The sequence below is a fragment of the Aspergillus glaucus genome (genome assembly GCF_001890805.1).
Source record: "Aspergillus glaucus CBS 516.65 unplaced genomic scaffold ASPGLscaffold_10, whole genome shotgun sequence".
Taxonomy (NCBI): domain Eukaryota; kingdom Fungi; phylum Ascomycota; class Eurotiomycetes; order Eurotiales; family Aspergillaceae; genus Aspergillus; species Aspergillus glaucus.
In genome coordinates this window covers 73319-93615 of record NW_019170462.1, presented here as the reverse complement: position 1 = coordinate 93615, position 20297 = coordinate 73319, and the positions used below count along the sequence as shown (strand labels likewise).

The 20297-nt window shown below is 49.6% G+C and overlaps 9 protein-coding genes across 9 annotated transcripts; 6 read left to right on the top strand and 3 right to left on the bottom strand.

Moving 5' to 3' along the window:
• Positions 1-225: 225 nt before the first annotated feature.
• Positions 226-1388, top strand: ASPGLDRAFT_126690 (uncharacterized protein; the record flags this gene model as incomplete). The annotated part of the gene is made up of 2 exons (XM_022540662.1): positions 226-607; positions 664-1388. 2 exons carry the CDS (start codon positions 226-228, stop codon positions 1386-1388), a joined length of 1107 nt encoding a protein of 368 aa, XP_022400810.1.
• A 172-nt stretch (positions 1389-1560) lies between these two features.
• On the bottom strand, positions 1561-2655 carry ASPGLDRAFT_171052 (60S ribosomal protein uL15). Its single transcript, XM_022542729.1, has 3 exons — positions 2572-2655; positions 2197-2395; positions 1561-1990 (listed from the first exon to the last, which is right to left on the bottom strand). Exons 1-3 carry the CDS (start codon positions 2601-2603, stop codon positions 1772-1774), a joined length of 450 nt encoding a protein of 149 aa, XP_022400809.1. The 5' UTR covers positions 2604-2655; the 3' UTR covers positions 1561-1771.
• Positions 2656-2917: 262 nt separating this feature from the next.
• On the bottom strand, positions 2918-5889 carry chl1 (DNA helicase; the record flags this gene model as incomplete). The annotated part of the gene is made up of 8 exons (XM_022540644.1): positions 2918-3613; positions 3680-3850; positions 3913-4578; positions 4642-5280; positions 5335-5501; positions 5557-5647; positions 5699-5703; positions 5766-5889. The coding sequence occupies 8 exons, from the start codon at positions 5887-5889 to the stop codon at positions 2918-2920; spliced, it is 2559 nt and encodes an 852-aa protein (XP_022400808.1).
• Positions 5890-7134: 1245 nt separating this feature from the next.
• On the top strand, positions 7135-10109 carry ASPGLDRAFT_289812 (putative chitin synthase activator (Chs3)). The gene is made up of 5 exons (XM_022543810.1): positions 7135-7474; positions 7590-8325; positions 8394-8513; positions 8575-9819; positions 9876-10109. The coding sequence occupies exons 1-5, from the start codon at positions 7362-7364 to the stop codon at positions 9885-9887; spliced, it is 2226 nt and encodes a 741-aa protein (XP_022400807.1). The 5' UTR covers positions 7135-7361; the 3' UTR covers positions 9888-10109.
• Positions 10110-10585: 476 nt separating this feature from the next.
• ASPGLDRAFT_66402 (putative TBP interacting domain protein) lies at positions 10586-11554 on the top strand (the record flags this gene model as incomplete). The annotated part of the gene is made up of 5 exons (XM_022549014.1): positions 10586-10618; positions 10777-10819; positions 10877-10939; positions 11012-11424; positions 11522-11554. The coding sequence occupies 5 exons, from the start codon at positions 10586-10588 to the stop codon at positions 11552-11554; spliced, it is 585 nt and encodes a 194-aa protein (XP_022400806.1).
• A 1079-nt stretch (positions 11555-12633) lies between these two features.
• On the top strand, positions 12634-14583 carry ASPGLDRAFT_66401 (putative spindle poison sensitivity protein Scp3; the record flags this gene model as incomplete). The annotated part of the gene is made up of 3 exons (XM_022549013.1): positions 12634-12871; positions 13007-13128; positions 13222-14583. 3 exons carry the CDS (start codon positions 12634-12636, stop codon positions 14581-14583), a joined length of 1722 nt encoding a protein of 573 aa, XP_022400805.1.
• A 63-nt stretch (positions 14584-14646) lies between these two features.
• On the top strand, positions 14647-15222 carry ASPGLDRAFT_289800 (uncharacterized protein). The gene has a single exon (XM_022543808.1). The coding sequence runs from the start codon at positions 14825-14827 to the stop codon at positions 15119-15121; it is 297 nt and encodes a 98-aa protein (XP_022400804.1). The 5' UTR covers positions 14647-14824; the 3' UTR covers positions 15122-15222.
• Positions 15223-15272: 50 nt separating this feature from the next.
• On the bottom strand, positions 15273-18506 carry ASPGLDRAFT_74249 (putative RSC complex subunit (RSC1)). Its single transcript, XM_022549725.1, has 5 exons — positions 18248-18506; positions 17969-18131; positions 17808-17876; positions 16491-17747; positions 15273-16440 (listed from the first exon to the last, which is right to left on the bottom strand). The coding sequence occupies exons 1-5, from the start codon at positions 18397-18399 to the stop codon at positions 15457-15459; spliced, it is 2625 nt and encodes an 874-aa protein (XP_022400803.1). The 5' UTR covers positions 18400-18506; the 3' UTR covers positions 15273-15456.
• Positions 18507-18721: 215 nt separating this feature from the next.
• On the top strand, positions 18722-20201 carry ASPGLDRAFT_46901 (ubiquitin-specific protease OTU1). The gene has a single exon (XM_022546551.1). The coding sequence runs from the start codon at positions 18972-18974 to the stop codon at positions 19977-19979; it is 1008 nt and encodes a 335-aa protein (XP_022400802.1). The 5' UTR covers positions 18722-18971; the 3' UTR covers positions 19980-20201.
• Positions 20202-20297: the final 96 nt, after the last annotated feature.

Sequence of the window (20297 nt, the reverse complement as noted above, 5' to 3'; positions counted from 1 at the left end):
ATGCAGTTGAATAGAGCGAATTGCAGCTCATCAGAGAAGAACAGCTAAGTTGGGCATTCAATTGCTGTACCTTACCGTACCATACCATACCATACCGTACCGTCCGCTATCGGCTTCTCCAACGGCTGAGCGGGGAATCAATACTACAAATACTCAGTTCTCCAGAGAACCACTCCCGGCCTCAATAGCAAAAAAGGAAGAGAAAAAGCAAAACAATCCAGCACAATGACAGACACAGACCCCCTCAAGACCTTCGATTCCGCTTCCCCCTCCGCTCCCCCACAAATCTCCGAAAAGTCCTATCCCATCGCTGGCATCCTCACCACCGTCTTCGGTCTCGATGAACTCCCTCCTCAGACGACCGATGTAGCCTGTCTCTGGCTTCTGCACCCTAGACTGGCCACCAAGGACCGCATGACTGGTATTGCGCAGTCAGCCATCGCAGACTGGAATTGCAAGATTGCAGGCTCACAGCAACCCGCTAAGGGACTAATTGCCGTCTCTTTTGACCAGAGGAATCATGGGATGAGATTAGTGGATACGCAGGGCAATGAGTCGTGGAAGAAGGGCAATCCTCGTCATGCGCAGGACATGTTCTCCGTTTTCCGTGAGTGATGTTTACAGCTCTACTCTGAGGAGGGTTGGTACTAATATGGGCGACAGAAGGTACGGCGCGTGATACCTCGGTGCTAATGGACTACCTCCCGTCATTTGTCTTCCCTAAATCCGACCGCAAAATCGTCGAGAACCTGGTGCTAGGTGTTTCCCTCGGAGGCCACGCGACATGGAGCTGCCTACTACACGAACCCCGAGTCAGCGCTGGTGTCGTGGTTATTGGCTGCCCCGACTACGTCAACCTCATGGCAGACCGTGCGCGACTATCCAAGCTACCGGAATGGACCAGCACTGACCCTGCGGGCTCCCAATTCCTGGGATCGGAGGCATTCCCTACGTCCCTCTTAGACACCGTCTCCAAGTACGACCCGGCGAGTCTGTTCCTCAGCCACACCGGCGTCAAGTCCACGGCCCCCGGTCCCCGGCGTGAGGGTCCCCTCCCGGAACCAACCGAATCGGAGAAAGAAGCCTTGCGTCCGCTGTTGACCCGTACCATCGCTGGCAAGAAGATTCTCAACTTGTCCGGAGGGGTGGATAAGCTGGTGCCATACCACCGTGGTGAGCTTTTCCTTACCTGGTTGAAGAAGGCTATTGGTCCCGATGGTTGGTTCGCGGATGGCGCAGTCTCCTTGGAGGACGTTATCGATGAGAACGCCGGGCACGAAGTCACCCCGAAGATGGTTGTCGAGGCTGTTCGTTTTATAAGCGAGACTCTGGCGGCCAGCAATGACGGCTCGAAGGGCTCTGGTTCGGTACGGGAGTCTAAGATCTAATGTAGATATGCCAGTACAAGTCATGAGAATGTATATAGAAAACACCCATGTACAATGCCTGGGAGAAATATAACGCATGAAGATATTCGACAACGCTCCATCACGCTAACCGTAGACTCGACTACTCTTCGGGAAAGGGACAAAGAACAGTAGAATAATGCTCTTTTATGGTATCTTTTGAATCGTTAGGTATGGCATTAAGAATCCTGCCAAGCGTCGCAAGAGGCCCTTTCTCAAGATACACAGGTCAATACGACCGATCCGAGACTCCCAGTTTTCGAATTTTTAAGATTCCCATTTCTTTTTTTTTAAGCAAAAACGGAAGAAAAAAATTGACCTTTCATCACAAGACCGACCCTGCCTGTTTCTCATCCTTTCCACGCTTAAGCCACAAGCTCAACAACACCACCAGCCTCCTTGATCTTCTGCTCGGCATCCCGGGAGAAGTAGCGGGCACGGACAACGATCGGGATCTCAGGGACACGGCCCTTGCCGAGGACCTTCGAGTAACCGAGGGGAAGGAGGTCAATGACGGGGGCGGTGTCGGTCTTTTGGCCGCTAACGTAGGCGTCGCGCTTCTCAGCGGGGACGAGGCTCCAAAGCTGTATCAAAATCCCATCAGCCGTCATGTCCAAATACCACTTTTCCGTTCCATTGCTTCCCAAGTTCCATCCAAATTTCTATCCATTCGTGCATCCTCTTTTCAATAGATTGATCGTTCGCCACTCCGCCAAATATGCGCCGTTTATCCGCCATCGGTTTCCGCCAGTCGTATCCTCCGGGTATAAACGAATTGTATTCCACGTACCTTGTCGAGGTTGATGGTGGGCTTCCAGAACTGCTGGTTGGTCTTGTGGAAGTATCTCATACCAACCTTACCGAAGTAACCGGGATGGTACTTGTCCAAGTTGGTGCGGTGGTGGTGCTGACCACCGGCCATACCGCGACCACCGGGATGCTTGCGGTGCTTGCCAATGCGACCGTAACCGGCCGACACATGACCGCGGCTAAAGTAGAAAGATTTCCATGTTAGTTCTAACTGTCCATAATTTCCCCTTGTGCCTTGATATCGTTTGAACGGTGTCGCATGCAAGCCCGGAATAAACGGGGAAAGTTGAAAAACGTTTCGATCGATCCGGACGATTCGTGGCCAAGGGATAAGGGACAAGGACTCTCGACTCACGACTTTCTTGTCTTCGAGAAACGGGTAGGCATCTTGTCGGCAGTACTGAGCTCGACAAGACCGGTCTGAGTGGTTGGCGATGGGTAACAAAAGTTGCTCGCTCAGATGTTGAAATCAAGGCCGCCGGGCTAGAGTGTGCGCTAATCCGGTTCGCTTGCCCTGCGAATAGGGTTCTAGCCCTTGAGATTCCTTGGCATCCGTTCTGGGGCATCACGTGATATTCCGCCCTACAACACTCCCCTAAAGAGTAACTATGATGTTAGGAAACATACGAACTTCACAAAAAGATTTTTTCGTAATTCAAATTCTACCATTCCGGGCGTAGATAACTGTACATTTACTCGTCTCATCGCGCTGCGAAGAACTTGGAGAGTTCCTTTATTGTGACATCGGTGGACCTTTGACCAGCACCAGCGACCATGCTCTGCCTGATCCACGCAGGCAATTTCCCTTTTATATGAGGCAATTCATACCTCCTGTCAATCAGGACAATGGCCGCATAATCATTTAGATGTCTGATGGCTCGCCCAATGCACTGATTCACAGCCCGCATGCATGCGTTCTCGTAAAAGTCTCTACCGGCTGCTTTTGCAAGAGATTTTCTGTTCTCTTCCGATCCCGAACCCTGATTGTACGCCTTCTGTTCGACATATTGGATCTTCGCCTGCCAAAATGCGCTGCGGATATTGGGGAATGGTAGACCCACCATCAACACACCCCGACCCAATCTGTCGGAGAAGTTGATACCTTCGGACAACTTTCCGCCAACGACGGAAAGGAGCAAAGCGCCCGACCCTGACTGGATAGTCTCCGTGTATTGCTGGAGAAGCTCCTCTGTCTTAGCTGTTGCCTCCCGGGTTTCGTACAGAACGGGTTTCTTCTGCTCGATAAGACCGAGTATAGTCTGCGTCTTTTTTTCTGGGGTGGGCTTTTTCCATGTGTTCAGGACCCGGGCCAGGTAATCGTAGCTAGGGAAGAATGCGACAACGCCGTCCGGAATAGCATGACATAAGGCAGCTATTGTTTGTCCAAGATCTATGATCTGATCGTAGCAAAGCGGGCCCCGTTAGCTTAGGAAGACTCGAATAACTTCATGAAAAAGGCTTACCATCTTCTCGGAGTCCCGTGCCTCATAAGTAAAGTCAAATTCTGAGCCCTGAATTCCTCTGACTAGTGATTGTGCAGTCAGGTTCTGTGCTGGAATGACATGGCCATAGCTGAACGTGCTTAATCGACTAGACGGTACATAAGAAAATAAGTGATGCATGTAGTCTGTCATCTGCAAGTGCATTGGCCAAAAATTAACAAAGGAGTCTTAGGAACTGGTGCTATATGACTTACAGGAGACATTGTTCCACCCGCCAAGATTACTGCCCTAGCATCTTCAACGATCTCACGGAAATGATTCGTTGGATCGAGAAGCATATACTTCAGTTGAACATCACCTTGGTTTTTCACGTAGAACAGTCTCCCTTCAGCAGAAGGGTTCATGAGCGGTAAAAGGAAGCTTTGTATATGAAAGAGGACGGGCGTTGTGGGCTTGTCTTTTGATTGAGGGTTGTCTTTTTCTTGGGAGAATTCAACGTATCCGTCAACTTTTCTTGCTAACTTACTTTCCTGTAAATAGCGAGATAGTTTATACGGGTTGATCTGGTCGACTCCTTTCCCGGCCATAAGATCCGAAGCCTGTACCGAGCCTTCAACTGGCTGCTTATTCTCTTTTATTAATTTAAGATGATCCGCAATCGAGTTGACAAGCCTGATGACCTGAGCAACATAGCTTCGGTTCTTGCCCTTCAGGCGATTCTTGAACTTTCGTGCATATACGGTCAGCTGGAAAATGGAAGTCTGGAGTTGAGAGAGCGTGACCGTGACGGAGTGGATGCCGGCGATTGCATCCATCAAGTTATGCGCCTCATCAATGATAATAACATGGTCTTTGATGGAAAGATTCAGGGCTTCCCTAGCCGATCTTTGAAGCAGCAATGGATATGGAAGGGTCACAATCTTTGTCCCTCGGTGGAATGATTAGTAAATGCATATCTTGGGAGTAAACAATGGGTGACTAACCTCGCTGTGCTTAATAACCGAGCGAGATGCATAGTATGGGCATATGCCGACCTGCTTGCCAACTTTCCCTATATCTTCAATGTCTTTTATCGTTGCTAATGCATGGTCCCGGAATTTCAGAGTCAAAGCTTCATCCTCCTTTGTCGGCAAGTAGGGGCATTTGTGCTCGGCTGCCACACCAGGTTGTTGAAGCTCTAAGCAGCGTTCATTGATCGCGGTTGCATTTCCCAAGGCAGCTACTCGAGGGTTGATGCAGAGGTTCTTTCGAGAGCCAAGAGAAAGGTGCTTAATCCGTTCCTCGAGCTCATCCTCGTCTGTGTTACCCGTCCGGAGTTCCTTTGGTAGACTCGACGGTATTGTAACACGCTTCAGCTCACTCGCAAATTGAGACAGCTGTGAATGTGTCCTGGAACAGAAAAATATCTTGATCTCTTCATCCCCATCATCTTGATCATCCTTATTCTGAGACGAGTATCTGCCTTTGAAGCGCTCCAAAAGCGCCATGGTGCTGGTAGAAAGGCCGTCGAAACCGCCGGTGCCTTTCCCGGATGCTCGTTGCTCTTCGTTCTCGCTGTCATATCCATCGAGAGCAAATTGGTCATCATCTTGCGGTTTCGATCCAGTAGAAGTGTCGATTCTCTGGTTCGGCGGTCAGTGTGCCGTTTCTGGCATAAATCCAGATATGCAACAAACCTGCTTTTTTCGAGGTCTCTCTGGGTGTTCAGCAGCAGACCTTTGCTTCTCCTCCTCCAACTTGGTCTTTGCCAGACGCGCTTCGAAGTCCTTTCTCTTTTCTGTAATAGCACGACTGGATTCGCGTTTCGCAAACTCCAACATCCATTCTGGTTCACCATCATCACCTAGAAGTCCAATGAGCACTTGCAATGCAGCAATTTCCAAGCGAGGTATTCTCACAGGTGGTGTTATCCACTGTTTCTTGAAACTCCTTGCGCTTGTGGTCTCGTAGCCAAGTCAACGCGCCGCATATCAAACTAAGGGATTTTCCCTTGGAGGTTTAGCCTTTCTCCCCCCCTCCTTTGGAATGCACAAAACTTACAGTGCCTATTACCAACTACGTCAGAGGGAACTAATGCAAGAACGTTGGGCAATCATGCTAGGCTTACCCGTAGGGGATTCAAAAATGGCTATCTTGCCTTCCTCCAGAGACGAATAGAGGGACCGCATAAACTGTGATTGGATCTCATAGGGCGTATACGGATGATGAAAATCCTCCGGTTGGAGAGCCATGATGCCGGAAATAATATTCTTAGCTCTTATTCCTCCCGTGTTGACTATGCATAGGAATCTTTCTTAGCATTATTTCCCTATGGATCCAACCATGCCCATGGTCCGACGGCGTTTTTTACCGGCATAAATCCACGAAACCTGACTGGCGGAACAAACCTACCCCAAAGCCCGGGGTTCCTAGTCAGTTGCACAACGGCCCATAATTACAAATGTGTTCCCATGCATAGGAATGGACATCGACTGGACGGGAGGAATGCCTATCAAAGTAACCCCGTTGTTAGCATAGTTTATTAGAATCCTCCGTGCTAGTCAGTGCTCCGTAGTACGGAGTAGTTCGTGAGCATGAACTCTATACGAGTACGAAGCACCGGAGGGACCACTGATCATCATAACTCATAAGATTCTGGAAACGTTCTAAGGCAGGACGGCAAGGCGAGATCGGGATACTCACTTGGGCCCTGATTCAGACCGATTGGACATGTATCTATTCTAAGTCAACTGGAGAACTCGATCTCCCTTTTGTACCTGGTTTACGATTCAGAGAAGGCAGAAGAGATAAGACAGGTGTTTCTAGGCGGTGTGATAATACTGTACCCATACTGTAACGACTCCCCCCTGACAATAATTAATTACCATCGGTTAGGCTTCGTTTTAAGAGGGTCCATAGTCTATAATTCATATAATTCCACTGGTTTCTTTATTATTATCATCGTCTCTGTCCAGGCGCCAAAGAAATAACAGTGGACATACTACTATACTAGTAGTAATACGGAGTAGAGTTCTTAATTGTACTAATAGGGTATCTGTATGTATCCTCCTGAATGAAATGCATGAGATGTTTCTCTTTAAGCCGCTTCCTGCAAACCCCGCGCTTGCATTGATACTCTTGTACAGAGTACATACTCTTATTTACTATTAAGTGCTGTGTATGTTTGTTATTATTATTATTATTATTATTATTATTATTATTATTATTATTATGAGTGTGACTGAAAAGATTGCGATTTCCCTCTGCTAATTTCTATCACTTTTTATGGCGTGGAATAGTTTCTCCAAAAAGAGCATGTGATCTGGGTGGTCCTTTTTACTATCCTTGAGTTATTATTATCGCGCAAGATTCTTTTCTGCCTCTTTCTTTGGTGGAGGATCAATCAATTTATCACCATCCTGGGCTGTTCAATTGCCATAGCTCCATTTCTTTCCTTCCTAGCAGGCTCCTTTCTCACGATTGATATTCGGTTCCTTTGGTACTTTTTCTTCCTTTTTTAGATTCCTCCCGGGCCTCCTCCCGCCAAACCACCAGGTATTGGGAACGAAGAGCCCCCAATAATCAAGACAGTGCCGGGCCCAAAAGAGCGAAAAAGAAACCGTGCACAAATCATTCACTGGGAATTAATCCAGAAAAAAACAAAGGAAAGAAGCAAAAGAACGAGCAATAAACCGTTCACGCGAACAGCGATTTACTGCCTACAATGATGAACAGACCGCCGCAAGGTCGTGGTCAGCCACGACTTGGTGCTACATGGTATCCAGGGGGTCAGGATGACTTTTACATGCCAGAAGTCATATCCCCCTCCCCTCAAAGGTGCGTCGTGATTTTTAGTTGTGACTTGTCACTTCAATGATTTGTTTTCATGGAGCGGCTCGTCTTAAGGTGGTGGTGGACGTTGCTAACTTTCTCCTCTTGGATCTCTTTCTAGGGTCATGCCTGAAGTGCCCCAGACCATGCAACACAGCATCGCCCATCTCGAACACGAAGCGCGCAACCCGCACCGCAGTCAGTACGGTCAAGTACATTACGACCGGGCGCAGTATCCTCAGCGGACCTCTTCCGCCGCCGCCGTCGTCCACGGACCTCAGTCATCTTCAGGTTACGATGCTGGTGCATATGAACAGTCTGTTGTCTATGACACCATGGACCAGCCCAATTTCTCTCCGTTCCCCGTTCTGCGCAACCCGCCGCCAAATGTCCCTCCCACCGACGAGCAGAGAGAGGCGAGTTTAGAGACGGCTAGGATGGCCGTTTTGTCTTCGAACGACCCAGAGCTGCAGTTGGCCTGGGCGCAGGACTCGCTGGCGTATGTCGAGGCTGCGACACAGAATGAAGCCCGTCTCGCGCTGGTTCAACCTCCACGGCCCCAGACGCCGCCGGTGGAGCATCAGCTCAAGAACGATGCGATGAACATTGTGCGGTTCTTGGCGGACCAGTTCCACCCCAAGGCTGACTTTATCAGAGGCATGTGGCGTGAATTTGGCAAATTTGGCTTTGCTGTGGACAAAAAGGAAGCATTCCGCGCCTACTCACGAGCAGCAGAGAAGGGTTACGCCAGGGCCGAGTATAGAATTGGGATGCAATTTGAAAGTGCAGGTGAACCCGAAAAGGCCATTCGGCATTACAGAAAAGGTGTCAACCTGGGTGATTCCGCTTCATACTACGTATGCGCTCCCGTACTCGACGGTATATTTGTCGAAAACCGATCATTGCTAACTCATTGTCTGAACAGCGTCTCGGTATGATGATGCTTCTTGGTCAGCATGGCCAGCCGCAAGACTACCATACGGGCCTGGATTACATCCACTATGCTGCGGAGTCCTGTGACGAGAATGCCCCTCAGGGAGCCTATGTGCGTAACCTTTGTATCTTGTCTACGTTCCGAGTTTTAGACTGACCATGTTTATCTATAGGTCTATGGTATGCTTTTGGCGCGAGAATTGAATCAAGTGAGCGTTCCTGAGCAGTTCCTTCCTCTCGATCTTAATGCTGCTCGCGTCAATATCGAAAAGGCCGCATATCACGGATTCGCCAAAGCCCAGGTAAAGATTGGCGCCGCGTACGAGCTGTGTCAGCTTGGTTGTGACTTCAACCCTGCATTATCCCTGCATTACAATGCTCTGGCTGCCCGTCAGGGTGAACCGGAAGCGGAGATGGCAATCAGCAAGTGGTTCCTTTGCGGACACGAGGGAGTATTCGAAAAGAACGACGAGTTGGCTTTCCAATACGCCCAACGCGCCGCCCAGAGCGGTTTCCCTACTGCCGAATTCGCATTGGGATACTTCTACGAAGTTGGAATCTTTGTGCCTGTGGATATCAAGGAGGCCAGAAGCTGGTACTCTAAAGCCGCAGCAAGTGGAAATAAAGATGCGACAAACCGGATCGATAGTATTTCTCGGTCCAAGACGTTGTCCAAGAAGGATCACGAAAAGGTCGCTATCGCTAGGATTAAATCCCGGTATGGCTCTCAGCGACCCGGCAATCTAGGATCAACACCGGAAAACATCGAAATGCCCGATCCTTCGAAAATGAGTCTTTCTGACAACAGCCCTGCTCCATCTGCGGCACCTTACCCCGACAGGCCAAGCTCCAGGGCTCGACCTCCCTATGGAGCCGCGATGCCGGATCCCCGGCCAAGCTCTGCATTCACGATCAACCCCAACATTCGCGCCAATGCGCCCCCTTACAACCGAGCTGCATCCTATGGAGCAGGGCCTATGGGCCACCGTCATCCAAGCGGCACCAAAACACCAACCACCGCCACCGCTCCTACGAGCCCATCGAGTATGCGCAGCCCTTCTGCCGCGCCTAAACTCGACGTCGGATATTCGGCGCCCTTGGAATCCCCGGGGGCTGACCCTCGCCGCCGGCCTCCGCGTCTCGATGGAGGTCCTGATCGGAAGCCTGCAAGAACCCCTGTTTCTCCTCCCTCGCAGGGCTCCGTGGCTTCCCCTCGGCCAGCTGTATCATCGCCTTCTGCTGCTTCCTTTTCTTCGCAGTCCGTCCAAACGCCGCCCAAAGAATCTGCGCCGTCCACACCTAAGCCGCCGGCTTCCTCCTCTTCGACCTCGGCAAGCCAGAAGCCTGGATTGCCAGGCAAAGGTCCCAAGACGTTCGAAGAGATGGGAGTTCCTACTATCCAAAAAGACAACGATTGCGTAAGTTTACTCCTTATCTTAAACTCCCAGCAACAGAAATACTAACTCAAATACAGATCGTCATGTGATACCCAGGCCGCTTTTGCATTCGGCGTGATTCTTTTCATACTTATTTCATTGTAATTGGCATTTCGGGAAGAAAAAAAGAACATTTTGTCTTAATTTGTGATTTATCTTCTCATTCTTGGAAGGGCTTGTTGATGACCTGCATAGGAAAGGCGTGTGTTGACGGTTGTTGTCCATCTGGGGTTTTTATTCGACCTTCCACATCTTTGAAATAGAGCGTTTCGCTTACCATTTAATCTCTTATGATTCTCTATTCTGTATGCAATAATTAAAATGTTATCCCAGAGACGGCGTCATTATTATACATAACAGTTGAAGGGAGGAGGGCTACTCACGTGATGGGGTAGAGCCCATCAGTGTGGTCCTATACTCACTCTAATGTAAACACCATCACCAGCAGTGGCATCAACCAGTTACAACAACAACTATTCACCTCATCTCAGCAATCACTCGTCGCTCTCATCTCTCCCAGTAGACTTTGTTTGTCTTCTCGCATCCATTGCCCTAAATATGTCGCAAAAGAAGGGGAAGGCAGACAAGAAGCCTAGTAACGATGGTGGGCTTCAATGAGAGAGCAGACACGGATTGTATGGCCGGCTGATATCAGGAACAGATGGCGCTGCGTTGATTCTCGACTATCTTCGTGAGTTTCCCTTTCTTTATTATACCTACAGGTTCCCATGAATACGCGTCGACTTACATGGATCCAATGGGGTTTGGTAGGAAAGCAAAAGTATGTTTTATCCCACTGCCCCAAATTCGTCTCCTACGCCGTTTCCTATACAGTAGCCGTCTAATCTTTTGGAGCAGTCGCCCATATTCAGTGCGTTTCCCTCGAAGTTGGCTCAAGAGAAATGTGCTGATTCTCATGTTTGTTTCTATTCTATACAGGCGATCGATATATCGTCAAACTTGCACAACAAGGTCACCAAGAGTGAGCTATTCAATGTCCATGGTCTCAAATAAATTCCGCTGACAACCCTATTCAAAGCGTATGCCGCAAAAGCCCTACGTGAATTACATCAGAACAAAGAGGTTGAAGGACGGGTAGCTGGCAAGTGGTCGAACCAGACTCTGGTGATATCTTGGAGAGTCAAATACTAATGCTAGTCTTTCTTTCATCTAGGAAAACAAACCGTTTACCATGTTCCGCAGGATTCATCCGATGAAGCCACGACCGGAGTCATAGCGAACCTAGACGAGGAAATCAAGCAATTGGAAGAGAAACTTGCAACCCTGAAGACTGATGAGAAGAACGCGCGAGCTGAGCTGGCTACTCTTCGCTCCAAACCTTTGCTTTCCGAACTCCGACAGGATATCGACCGACTCGAGACAGAGAAGGAATCAATGCTTGCACGACTGGACGAATTTCACGGGCGTGACTCGTCGGTGCAGGTATCACCGGAGGAACGAGCTGAAGTTGAGCGAGAATGGAAACGTTGGCAGAGACAGGTCAATGTGCGTCGCCGTATCTGCCGTGATATGTGGATGAAATGCTCGGAGGTTGTGCCTGAAGGCATGACTCGTGAGGAGCTATGGGTATGTGTTTTTTTTTTTTTTTTTTTTTTTCTCCCTGTCTGTTCTGGGCCCTTTCCCATAAGGCAAAGATAAGCATGTTTCTAAAGGTATCGAACAGGAATCCTTGGGACTCGAGGGTGATTGCAAATGATAGGAACAAAGCTGATGCTCGTTTCCCGATATGATGAAGTGATGTACAGTATGGTACAACCGAGGTATGATTTCCCAACCCCCGCTGTGATCTGCATTGGCATGGAGAGGATTACTCCATATTCTGTATGGAGTATGGAGTACAAAAACAAAAGATAGCACTGACACTTTGACAGTGGCAATAGCATTCCTGCTACATAGCAGTCCCACAATGTGACACAATTGTATACCTACTCTGAGAGTATAATATCCGTTTATCAACAGCTGGGAGAGAGATCATACACCACGAGAGGAGATCCGTTTGAATCAGACGATTGAATGCATGGGAAGAAATATCCAACCAATGATCAAAACGGCTTCTTATGTACCGTTACCGTGTAGAGAAAGACGGGAAGGGCCGAGTTAACGGCCACAAGGCTACCTATCTGACTCCGGAGGGAAGATGCATGCGACAAGGTCAGGTTGTCACGGCGTGTGAGGAGATGACGACACATCTTGCCTGGACGATTCTTCTATGTTGCAGGACCATCTGGCAACGTCATGCGCCTTTGCCTTCGGAGCGGAGGAGGGCGAACTGCTGCTCAATTGCTTCGTCATTCTACATACTTGCGGTTGGCGAGCGTGTCGCAAAATAGATTCGATTGCTAATCAGTTGCAACAGATCGAACCCAAATGACAAAGCGAGTGCGAGCAACGGAGAAGGATTGAAGCTACGATTGGAACTAGTGAGGAGAGTTGAGGCTATGTCGTGTACCTTGGGTGGTCAAAGTTGAATCGGCCATTATTGGATGATTATTGACTATTCAAGTGACTGCTGACTCTATACAGGTATATCCCATATAACAATCGACAATTCGCATTCACTTGTTTTCTTTTTGTCATCTTGTCTATTTGATCTTCATAGTTGTCCATAGTTTCTTCTCCTGCCAACTCTCTCACCGCCAAGGCGCCCCCTCGATCTCTTCTGCCCGATAAACCCCTCCTCCGACTTCGACTTCTCTCTTCCCATTCCTCCATTATATCTTTGTTCATTCTTTTAATACGTTCTCTAATTCCCCGGGACTTCCCTTTCCTTTCCCAATGGAGATGCAGGTTTCTGCTTCCCAGAATCCTCCTCCTGCTCCTTTCTCCCCTCCCTCCGCCTCCGCCTCCTCCAATAACGGTCCCCGGGCCCAGAACCGCCTCTCGGGTGAGTTGAGAAGTCGTGGTTCTAATCCTCCTCTACCTGTTCCCTCCGGTACGCCATCTGCTCAGAACGGTCATTCTCGCAATCTCTCCGGATACGATATGGCTGCTCGCAGTCCTCCAAATCAAAGCAGTAAGAACAATCCGTGGTGGCTTTTCCTCAGATTTTTTACCACCTATTGCCTCTGCCTGCTTCGAACAATAGAGGCGACGGAGGAAAGCAAAAGATTGTAAAAGAATACAAACTGACACTTTGTCTGGAATTTAGATACCAAGCATGTTCCCTGCAAGTTCTTCCGTCAGGGAGCTTGCCAGGCCGGTCCAGCCTGTCCGTTCTTACACTCGACCGATGCGGCGATCGACTATGCGCCTTGTAAATATTTCACCAAGGTATGACCTATTCCTCTTGCTTTTGTTTCTGCTTTAATACTACAGGGAGTGTAGCAGTCGAACTAACATAACTGCTTTTCTCTTTTGTTGTAGGGCAACTGCAAGTTCGGAGCAAAGTGTGCGCTTGCGCATATTCTCCCGGATGGACGACGAGTGAATCGACCAAGTCCTTCCCTGGGAATGGGTGGAGGCCACCTCAACTTGGGTGGTCGCATCAACCCGCAGGCCTATATCAACCAAGACTCGGCTTTGACGAATTCAGTCCTCTCGCAGCAGCGGATGATGAGCAACCAAGACCCCCGATACGTCTCGCAGCTTCCGCCACAAGAAGAATTCGCCGCTTTGCATGCGCAGCAGCAGCAGCAACAACCCCAGCCGCCAGCAGCTCCATACGATGCAATTCCCTCGATTGATGCGGGACTGGCCCCGGAAGCCGGTTCGCCCGTCGATGATATTCGGTTTCCCATGTCACCCAACAACCACCTGACTGCTCTCGATGCACCGCTTCCTGCATCATTTGACAGCGAAGGAATCTCACATGCAGCTCGCTATGGTCCCGTGGCTGCCTCGATGCCATCGAAATTCGGGCTCGACCTGTCGTCCCCGCCTGCCCAGAGAGTTGGACCTTCGGATGCACTTCGAAACCTTCGCGATACGGCTTACGCCCCCGACCTACGAAAGCAGTCCTTGATGGGATCGTCGCCTCCGGGAATGCAAGATGAAGCGATAGGAACGCGACTCTTACACTCACAACGAGCAGTGAGACCTAAGATGCTATCCGCCAGTGTTCCTCGACCGACTATGTTGGACGAATGGGACGAGAATTTCCCAATGGAAGAAGACTATTTGCCTATGAATCTGCATGATGATGTCCTTACCCCCCAGGAAAAGCTTCGACGACTGTCGCGCACGGAACACGAACTCAGTTCGAGTCACCGTGACATGAGCGGACTCGGCATGGCCAGTTCCAGTTTCTCCAAAATGGGCTCTCCCCTCGCCTCCAGCCCGTCCCGTTTCGGTGCGTTGTTCGCTAAGCAACGACAAAAGAAGGAAGAAGAAGGTCATGCAACCGGCACGTCGCTCCCTCAAGTTGGTTCTCCCCTTCGTGAGTCTTCTCTTCGTGAGTCTTCTCTGAACATGGGCACGAGTCCCAGTCTCGGCCCCATCGGAAGTCGAAGCGCTGGCAGTCCTGCACGACAATCGTCAACATCCATGATTTCACAGCAGCTCAGCAACATGTCTCTCCATCCTGGCTCTGCACGTCATTCCTCGTCCATGGGTGCGAGCAGCCGTCTGGACCGTACCGTTTCGTCGCCCGTCAACACCAGCACGATCGATGAGGAAGAGCAGAGTGACTTGGTCTTCTCCATGGAAGAGGAAGAGAACAACAAGCGGAGCAGCATTTCGTGGGACGCCAACAAGGAGGATTCGAACGATGAGGTCAGCGCCAGCTAGTCACGATTATCTTGAAAATGCCTAAAAAGTGAGCATGGGAAAGGAAAAGAGAGAGAGAGAGAGAGAGAGAGAGAGAAAAAACAGGAGTCAAAAGGTTTACAAAAAACTCAAAAGGGAACATAAAAGTACATGCTGAGGTATCAGTCCCCAGCCATCTTTCTCTCATCTGAACACATCAGTCATTTTCATATGGAGTGCGTTTATTCTCTGTTTTTCTTCCATTCTGTTCTTGTTTTGGCGGATGATTTTGCATAGAAACGGCCATGGCCATGGCTCTGGGAAGTCTTACCACAAAACATTTTTTTTTTTTTTTTTTTTTTTTGTTTCTTATTTTTTTCGGTGCCTGCATTGGGTCGATATTCAGTATTTAGATACATATTTTGGATTTATTTGTTTCAGGATGGCTTGGAATAACGGTGTTTCTGAGATTGCAACCAGGAGAGTCCACCCTGTTATTTATCACCTGCCCAGCATTTTTTTGTACAACGATTCGGGGTCGTCTGTTTTTACTTGGTCTCTCCTGTCTATCATGAGTTGATGATATATATATTTGTTATTAGTTTTATAGTTGCTCACAAGGTACTGTACAGTGGTTCAGGTACTGTCAATATGCAAATACATTTCTCAATGTCTTTATTTACGAATTCTCTCAAGCAAAAAAAGCAGAGGACTACTGGACAAGCACAAATCGATGAAACAATGGATGAATTAAAAACTTGTATCTTTCATAGTATACATGAACAGTTGCACCACCTGCCCAGAACCAGACACCCGTCTATGGTATTACGCCTTTGCTCCCCATAAAAACCAAGCCTGGTCGTATTTCCCTTATTCCTGCCATCTCATTCCATTCCCATCTCCATCGATAAGATATCAACTCCTCGGTTCTATATCATCCATATAGACGGCATTACCCCTAAGACTCACAAAAGAGGCGCCTTGGGTGTGCGCTTTGATACCTGCCGTCTGCTCCTGTGTAGCCCTGTCGATGACAACACGCTGCTCGCGGACCTTGGCATCAGCACTCTTGGCCGCGTCCGCCTGATCCTGATAAAGGGCCTCGTAGATCTTGTCCGTCCCAGACACAATCTCGTTGGTCATAGTCTCGACAGCGCGGTTGGTGAGTGCCTCCACACGAGTCGCGAGGGCGGACTCCTCGTCAGCACGAGCGCGTTTGGCCGCTTCTTCTCGTTCTTCCTGCTCAGATGCCTTTCGCTTGCGCTCTTCGACTTTCTTCCGACGTTCCTCTTTCGCTGCGAGATATTTGAGGGAATGGCCCAATTTTTGACGCGACGAGGGCAGAATGTCCATTGGGAGTGAAGAAAAGAAGAGGACACGGCCGTGGTCGTCGCAGTGGAATTGTTCCCGTATGTCAGCGGGGATTGCGGCGTTGGCGGCATCGCTTAGTTGGAAGACTTCGATGGGGCGCGGTGCGTTAGGGTTATACACTGTCGGCTGCGGGACCAGGCGGTTTGTCTGGTATGGTGAATACGGGGTTGCCTGGGCAGCTGCATACGGGCTAGAAACCGTAGCTCCTGGGTAAGGTACACTGGGTGTTGGAGGCGCAAAGCTAGGGCGTCTTTGCAAACCAGGTTGGTACACCTGGGCCGGTGCCACATTTGGCGATTGGTAGGATGCGGAAGGCACAGGCACCGGAGAACCTTGAGCCGGTACAACGGGTGCGGCCGGAGAACGTATCGGCACAGGAGGAACACCAGCCATTGTAATGTTACCCTGGCTATCCACGCTCGGCTGGACAGGACTCTGACTGATAGGTGGTTGCCGAGAAGCAGGTGGCAGAGAAGATGGGGGGAGAGAAGGGGGAGGAGATGGTGTTGGCTCAGGTGGTGGAGATTCCTGGGTTGTGTCAGTCTTTCCTTCCATTCTGGTCTAGCAAGAGAACTCACGTTTTCATCTCGTGGACGGCAATGAACCGCTCCTACAACTGGTGGTGCATTTTCTGCTCCCCAAGTCGCCCTAGGAAGATTATCCGTCTCCTTTGCATCCTTATTCAGTAGGTGTTTAATCGGACTGGGGATTTTCTTGATCCTCCGCGGAATGTCAAAGAGGTCCATCTCGTAGTCTTTCTCCCTCACTTCGTCCGGAAGGCAGCTTGCCCAGGTCTTGATCTTGTTCAACTTGTGCTTCTCTTCGTTGTACCGAGATTCACAGACGTACACGTCCTTCTCCGGAGCTAAACCTCTTGGCCGTCCGCGGTTGTAGCGGGTAACGAACATGACGAAGCAACGATCAATGACCTCTTCGATGCGATGGTCACGATACTGGCCCGTCTTAACCACTTCATTGGGGTAGAAATGCTTTTCGTAATGGTGAACGGTTTGCTCGGGCCGATAATACCAACAGGCATTGACCCATTTTTCGCCTTCTGGGTCCTGCCACGTACGGTAGATTTGTGCCACGACGGGCTTCGTGACATCGTTAAGGTTTTGGATGTGAACCCAGTCGCCAACTTTCCACATCTCACCCTTGTAGAGGATACCGTCTGGCAACGGAAAACGTCCGTCCTCCATCAAATACTCGCTGTCGGGCTTTTTCTTTTCGAGCTCAGCGAGTTTGCGCGATTCCAACTGCAAGTCGACGGCATCTCTGTATATTTGGCTTTCAGGCTGATTGTAGGCCTTGGCGTTATTAAACATCAAATTCATGTCTCTCATGAAGTGATCGACCGACTGATACTTCTTCCGTTTCGACTTTCTCTTGATGAGGTCGATTGCAACAGGCTCTTTGATTTCCATGTAGTAGTCCGGATAAGTTCCCTTGTCTGGCAGTCGTTCAAAGTGTCGCACTTTCAGTTGGCCGCTGGAATCTTTCAACTTCCGAATCCCCTTCAGGACTGCCTTGATCCGGGTCTCCATCGGGGTGTCCACACGCGGCGGCCGGCCTCGCTTCTTCCGCATCTCAGGCTCTTTCTGGCCGTCGTCTTTTCCATCGCGTTTGGGCTTAGGGCCACGCTTTTTCTTATGGCGACCTTCATCATCGGAGTCGTCCTCGTCATCATCGTCATCGTCATCCTCCTCCTCCTCCTCCTCCTCCTCGGGAAGAGGATCCGGGTCGGGGATCTCTCCGAGATCAGGCAGTTGAGCCTCTTGGGCAGTAATTATTCCTTGCTTGGCCAGCTTATTGAACTCTTGGGCGAAAACATCCTATACCTTGGGATCAGCAAGTGCTCTCCCCATCGATGGCGCGACTGTTTCCGCACGTACCTTGATGACAAGCGCATCCTCGTAGGCTTGCGACATTGGGCGATTGTAGGTTTGCGCATTATGCGAGATCTAATAGCGGAAGACGCGACGACCGTCAGTACCTTGCGACAAATGGAACGGAGTGTATAGAGGAAAAAACTGGGGGAATATCGCATCCGTACCAGTGCGCAATCTCGCACGAAATCTGAGAACCTCCTGTACTCTCGCTTGTTGATTTTCTGCTTGAGAATGCTGAGGGCCATTGGCTCCTTGATAACCTCGTAATAATCGGGCACATAGCGTTTGTTGACACTGCGATGGAACAATCTCGAAGGGTCGTGGCCACTGCGGCGGTTAAAGCAATAGTTAATTAGAGCTCTCTCTTTCTCGCATGCGGTCATGTCATCGCGGGTGGAGCGCGACAGCAGCCGCGGTCAGGAACGCCGGCAGGACAAACTTACTCTTCTTCGCGCACCTCATAGATGGTCAGGACCACATCTATCATGGTCCTCCATAGATCATCCGGGATAGGAGCTCCATTCTGACCGTCACCCTTGTTATCATCCTCAATCGACTTGACGGGCTCCTCAGATTGGGCCTGCGACGGCTCCATGTTTTCTGGGGAAGGGACCACGGCAGAAAACCCAGGTCCACTGATCGCACAACCAACGGAAATGGCGCAAAAATGCGGGCGCTGAGATCGTTAATGGACAGCAATTGCCCTTTCGTCTCCTGGAAAAGAGCGAGAAGAGAAAGAAGAGCGCACGAAGAGGAGCGTCTTGCTGACTCAGCCAGAAGCTTCACAATACAATACGGTATGGTACGGTAACAAATACAATGTCTGACATCATCACGTGCCGCGCATCTGATCTATGCTGACTTCAGATGGAAGAGAGTCTCTACTCTGTACGGCGTAGGATATTTTCGAATCAATTTAACAGGCGTCTTCTTGTTCTTATATGTACCATATATCCTGCTATTATACAATCCGTACTGATATCCAACATGCATTCCATGGCTGCTTCTTGCCCCACTCGCTATCGCCCTGATACTATCGTGAGCCACCACATGTACTAAACCATTCCTTCCTTCCTCTTCTCTCTCACTTCTACCCATTTCTCCCTATATACTCTAAGCATAGGTCCATCCTCACGACTTATATAGCGCACCAACCGAGTCTCGAGAATGAGAATCCGAGTCCGTGGTCCTGAGGGCCAATCCACAGTTACCCTGGACGATTCCGCTACCGTCGACGACCTCCGCACGCAGATCACGGACAAGACAGGACTGACGGCGTTCGATGTTAAATATGGATATCCCGACCTCAAGCCGCTAGAGCTTGAAGGCTATTCCGGAAGCCAAAAAGTTACGGAAATTGATGTTAAACTGAACGGCGAACAGCTCATCGTCACCCGGCAGGAGGGCGCACCCCAGCCAGCGCCCAGTGGCGAGGATACTACTGGAACATCAGCTGCTCCGTCTCGAAATCCAGATCAAACTCTTTCTTTATCGCGCAAGTCACACGAGGGCGTCTCAAATGACCCCCCGGAGATACCGTCACCCGACCACTCGGGCACCTTTGTGCTCCGTATCATGCCCGATGATAACTCATGTCTCTTCCGCGCGATAGGAAGTGCTATTATGGGAGGGATGGACACTATGAATGAATTACGGTCAATCGTTGCGCAGACAATCCAAGCGAACTCCGACATGTACTCGGAGGCAGTTCTTGAGAAGAAGCCCGACGATTATTGCCGTTGGATCCAAAATGAGGATTCGTGGGGTGGAGGGATCGAGCTCAGCATTTTGAGCAAGCATTTCGATATTGAGATCTGTTCGATTGATGTGCAGACGCTCCGGGTGGACCGTTTCAACGAAGGCCCGCCGACCCGGTGTGTTCTGGTCTATTCTGGGATCCATTATGATACCATTGCCTTGTCACCGTCAGATGCTCCCTTTACCCATACCTACGCCCCTCCCGACTTCGATACAAAGGTATTTGATGCGGCCGACCCAGTGGTATTAGAGAAATCATTGGAAGTGTGTCGGGTTTTGCAGGATAAACATTACTACACAGACACCACAGGTTTTCGCATTCGCTGCAACACATGCGGGGACACGTTTATCGGGGAGAAAGGTGCAACACAACATGCGGCGCAAACTAGGCATTATGACTTTGGCGAGGCTGGCTAACTCTATGCAGTCTGGAGATAATGATAGACATGTTCATGTGTACAGTGGGGGATTATATATTAGATTTCTCAGGCCCTTTCCCTATCTGTTCGGTGCGTCAAATGCATAGGGTTGGAAAGGCAGCGACCATTTTAGTCCATTCTCTATTATTGACACTGTAAGTACAGAGTAATTAGATTGCAAAAATGCATAGTAGGAACCAACAGTTCATGCAGAATACAAACCACCTCCAAAGCCCTTGTTATTAAAGTTAAGCATTAGGAACGCCACATAGGATATCATACTCATACATGTACATGACAGGTCTTTCTTTCTTTC

Coding starts and splice junctions, on each gene's coding strand:
- ASPGLDRAFT_289812 (XM_022543810.1), top strand. CDS start 7,362: ATGATGAACAGACCGCCGCAAGGTCGTGGTCAGCCACGACTTGGTGCT. Junction 7,475..7,589: donor ATATCCCCCTCCCCTCAAAG/GTGCGTCGTGAT, acceptor ATCTCTTTCTAG/GGTCATGCCTGAAGTGCCCC. Junction 8,514..8,574: donor ATGCCCCTCAGGGAGCCTAT/GTGCGTAACCTT, acceptor GTTTATCTATAG/GTCTATGGTATGCTTTTGGC.
- ASPGLDRAFT_171052 (XM_022542729.1), bottom strand. CDS start 2,603: ATGCCTACCCGTTTCTCGAAGACAAGAAAGTC. Junction 2,396..2,571: donor TTCTCGAAGACAAGAAAGTC/GTGAGTCGAGAG, acceptor TTTCTACTTTAG/CCGCGGTCATGTGTCGGCCG. Junction 1,991..2,196: donor CCACCATCAACCTCGACAAG/GTACGTGGAATA, acceptor ATTTTGATACAG/CTTTGGAGCCTCGTCCCCGC.
- ASPGLDRAFT_46901 (XM_022546551.1), top strand. CDS start 18,972: ATGAGAATCCGAGTCCGTGGTCCTGAGGGCCAATCCACAGTTACCCTG.
- ASPGLDRAFT_289800 (XM_022543808.1), top strand. CDS start 14,825: ATGATTTTGCATAGAAACGGCCATGGCCATGGCTCTGGGAAGTCTTAC.
- ASPGLDRAFT_74249 (XM_022549725.1), bottom strand. CDS start 18,399: ATGGAGCCGTCGCAGGCCCAATCTGAGGAGCCCGTCAAGTCGATTGAG. Junction 18,132..18,247: donor TATGAGGTGCGCGAAGAAGA/GTAAGTTTGTCC, acceptor TAACCGCCGCAG/TGGCCACGACCCTTCGAGAT. Junction 16,441..16,490: donor GCCGTCCACGAGATGAAAAC/GTGAGTTCTCTT, acceptor GACACAACCCAG/GAATCTCCACCACCTGAGCC.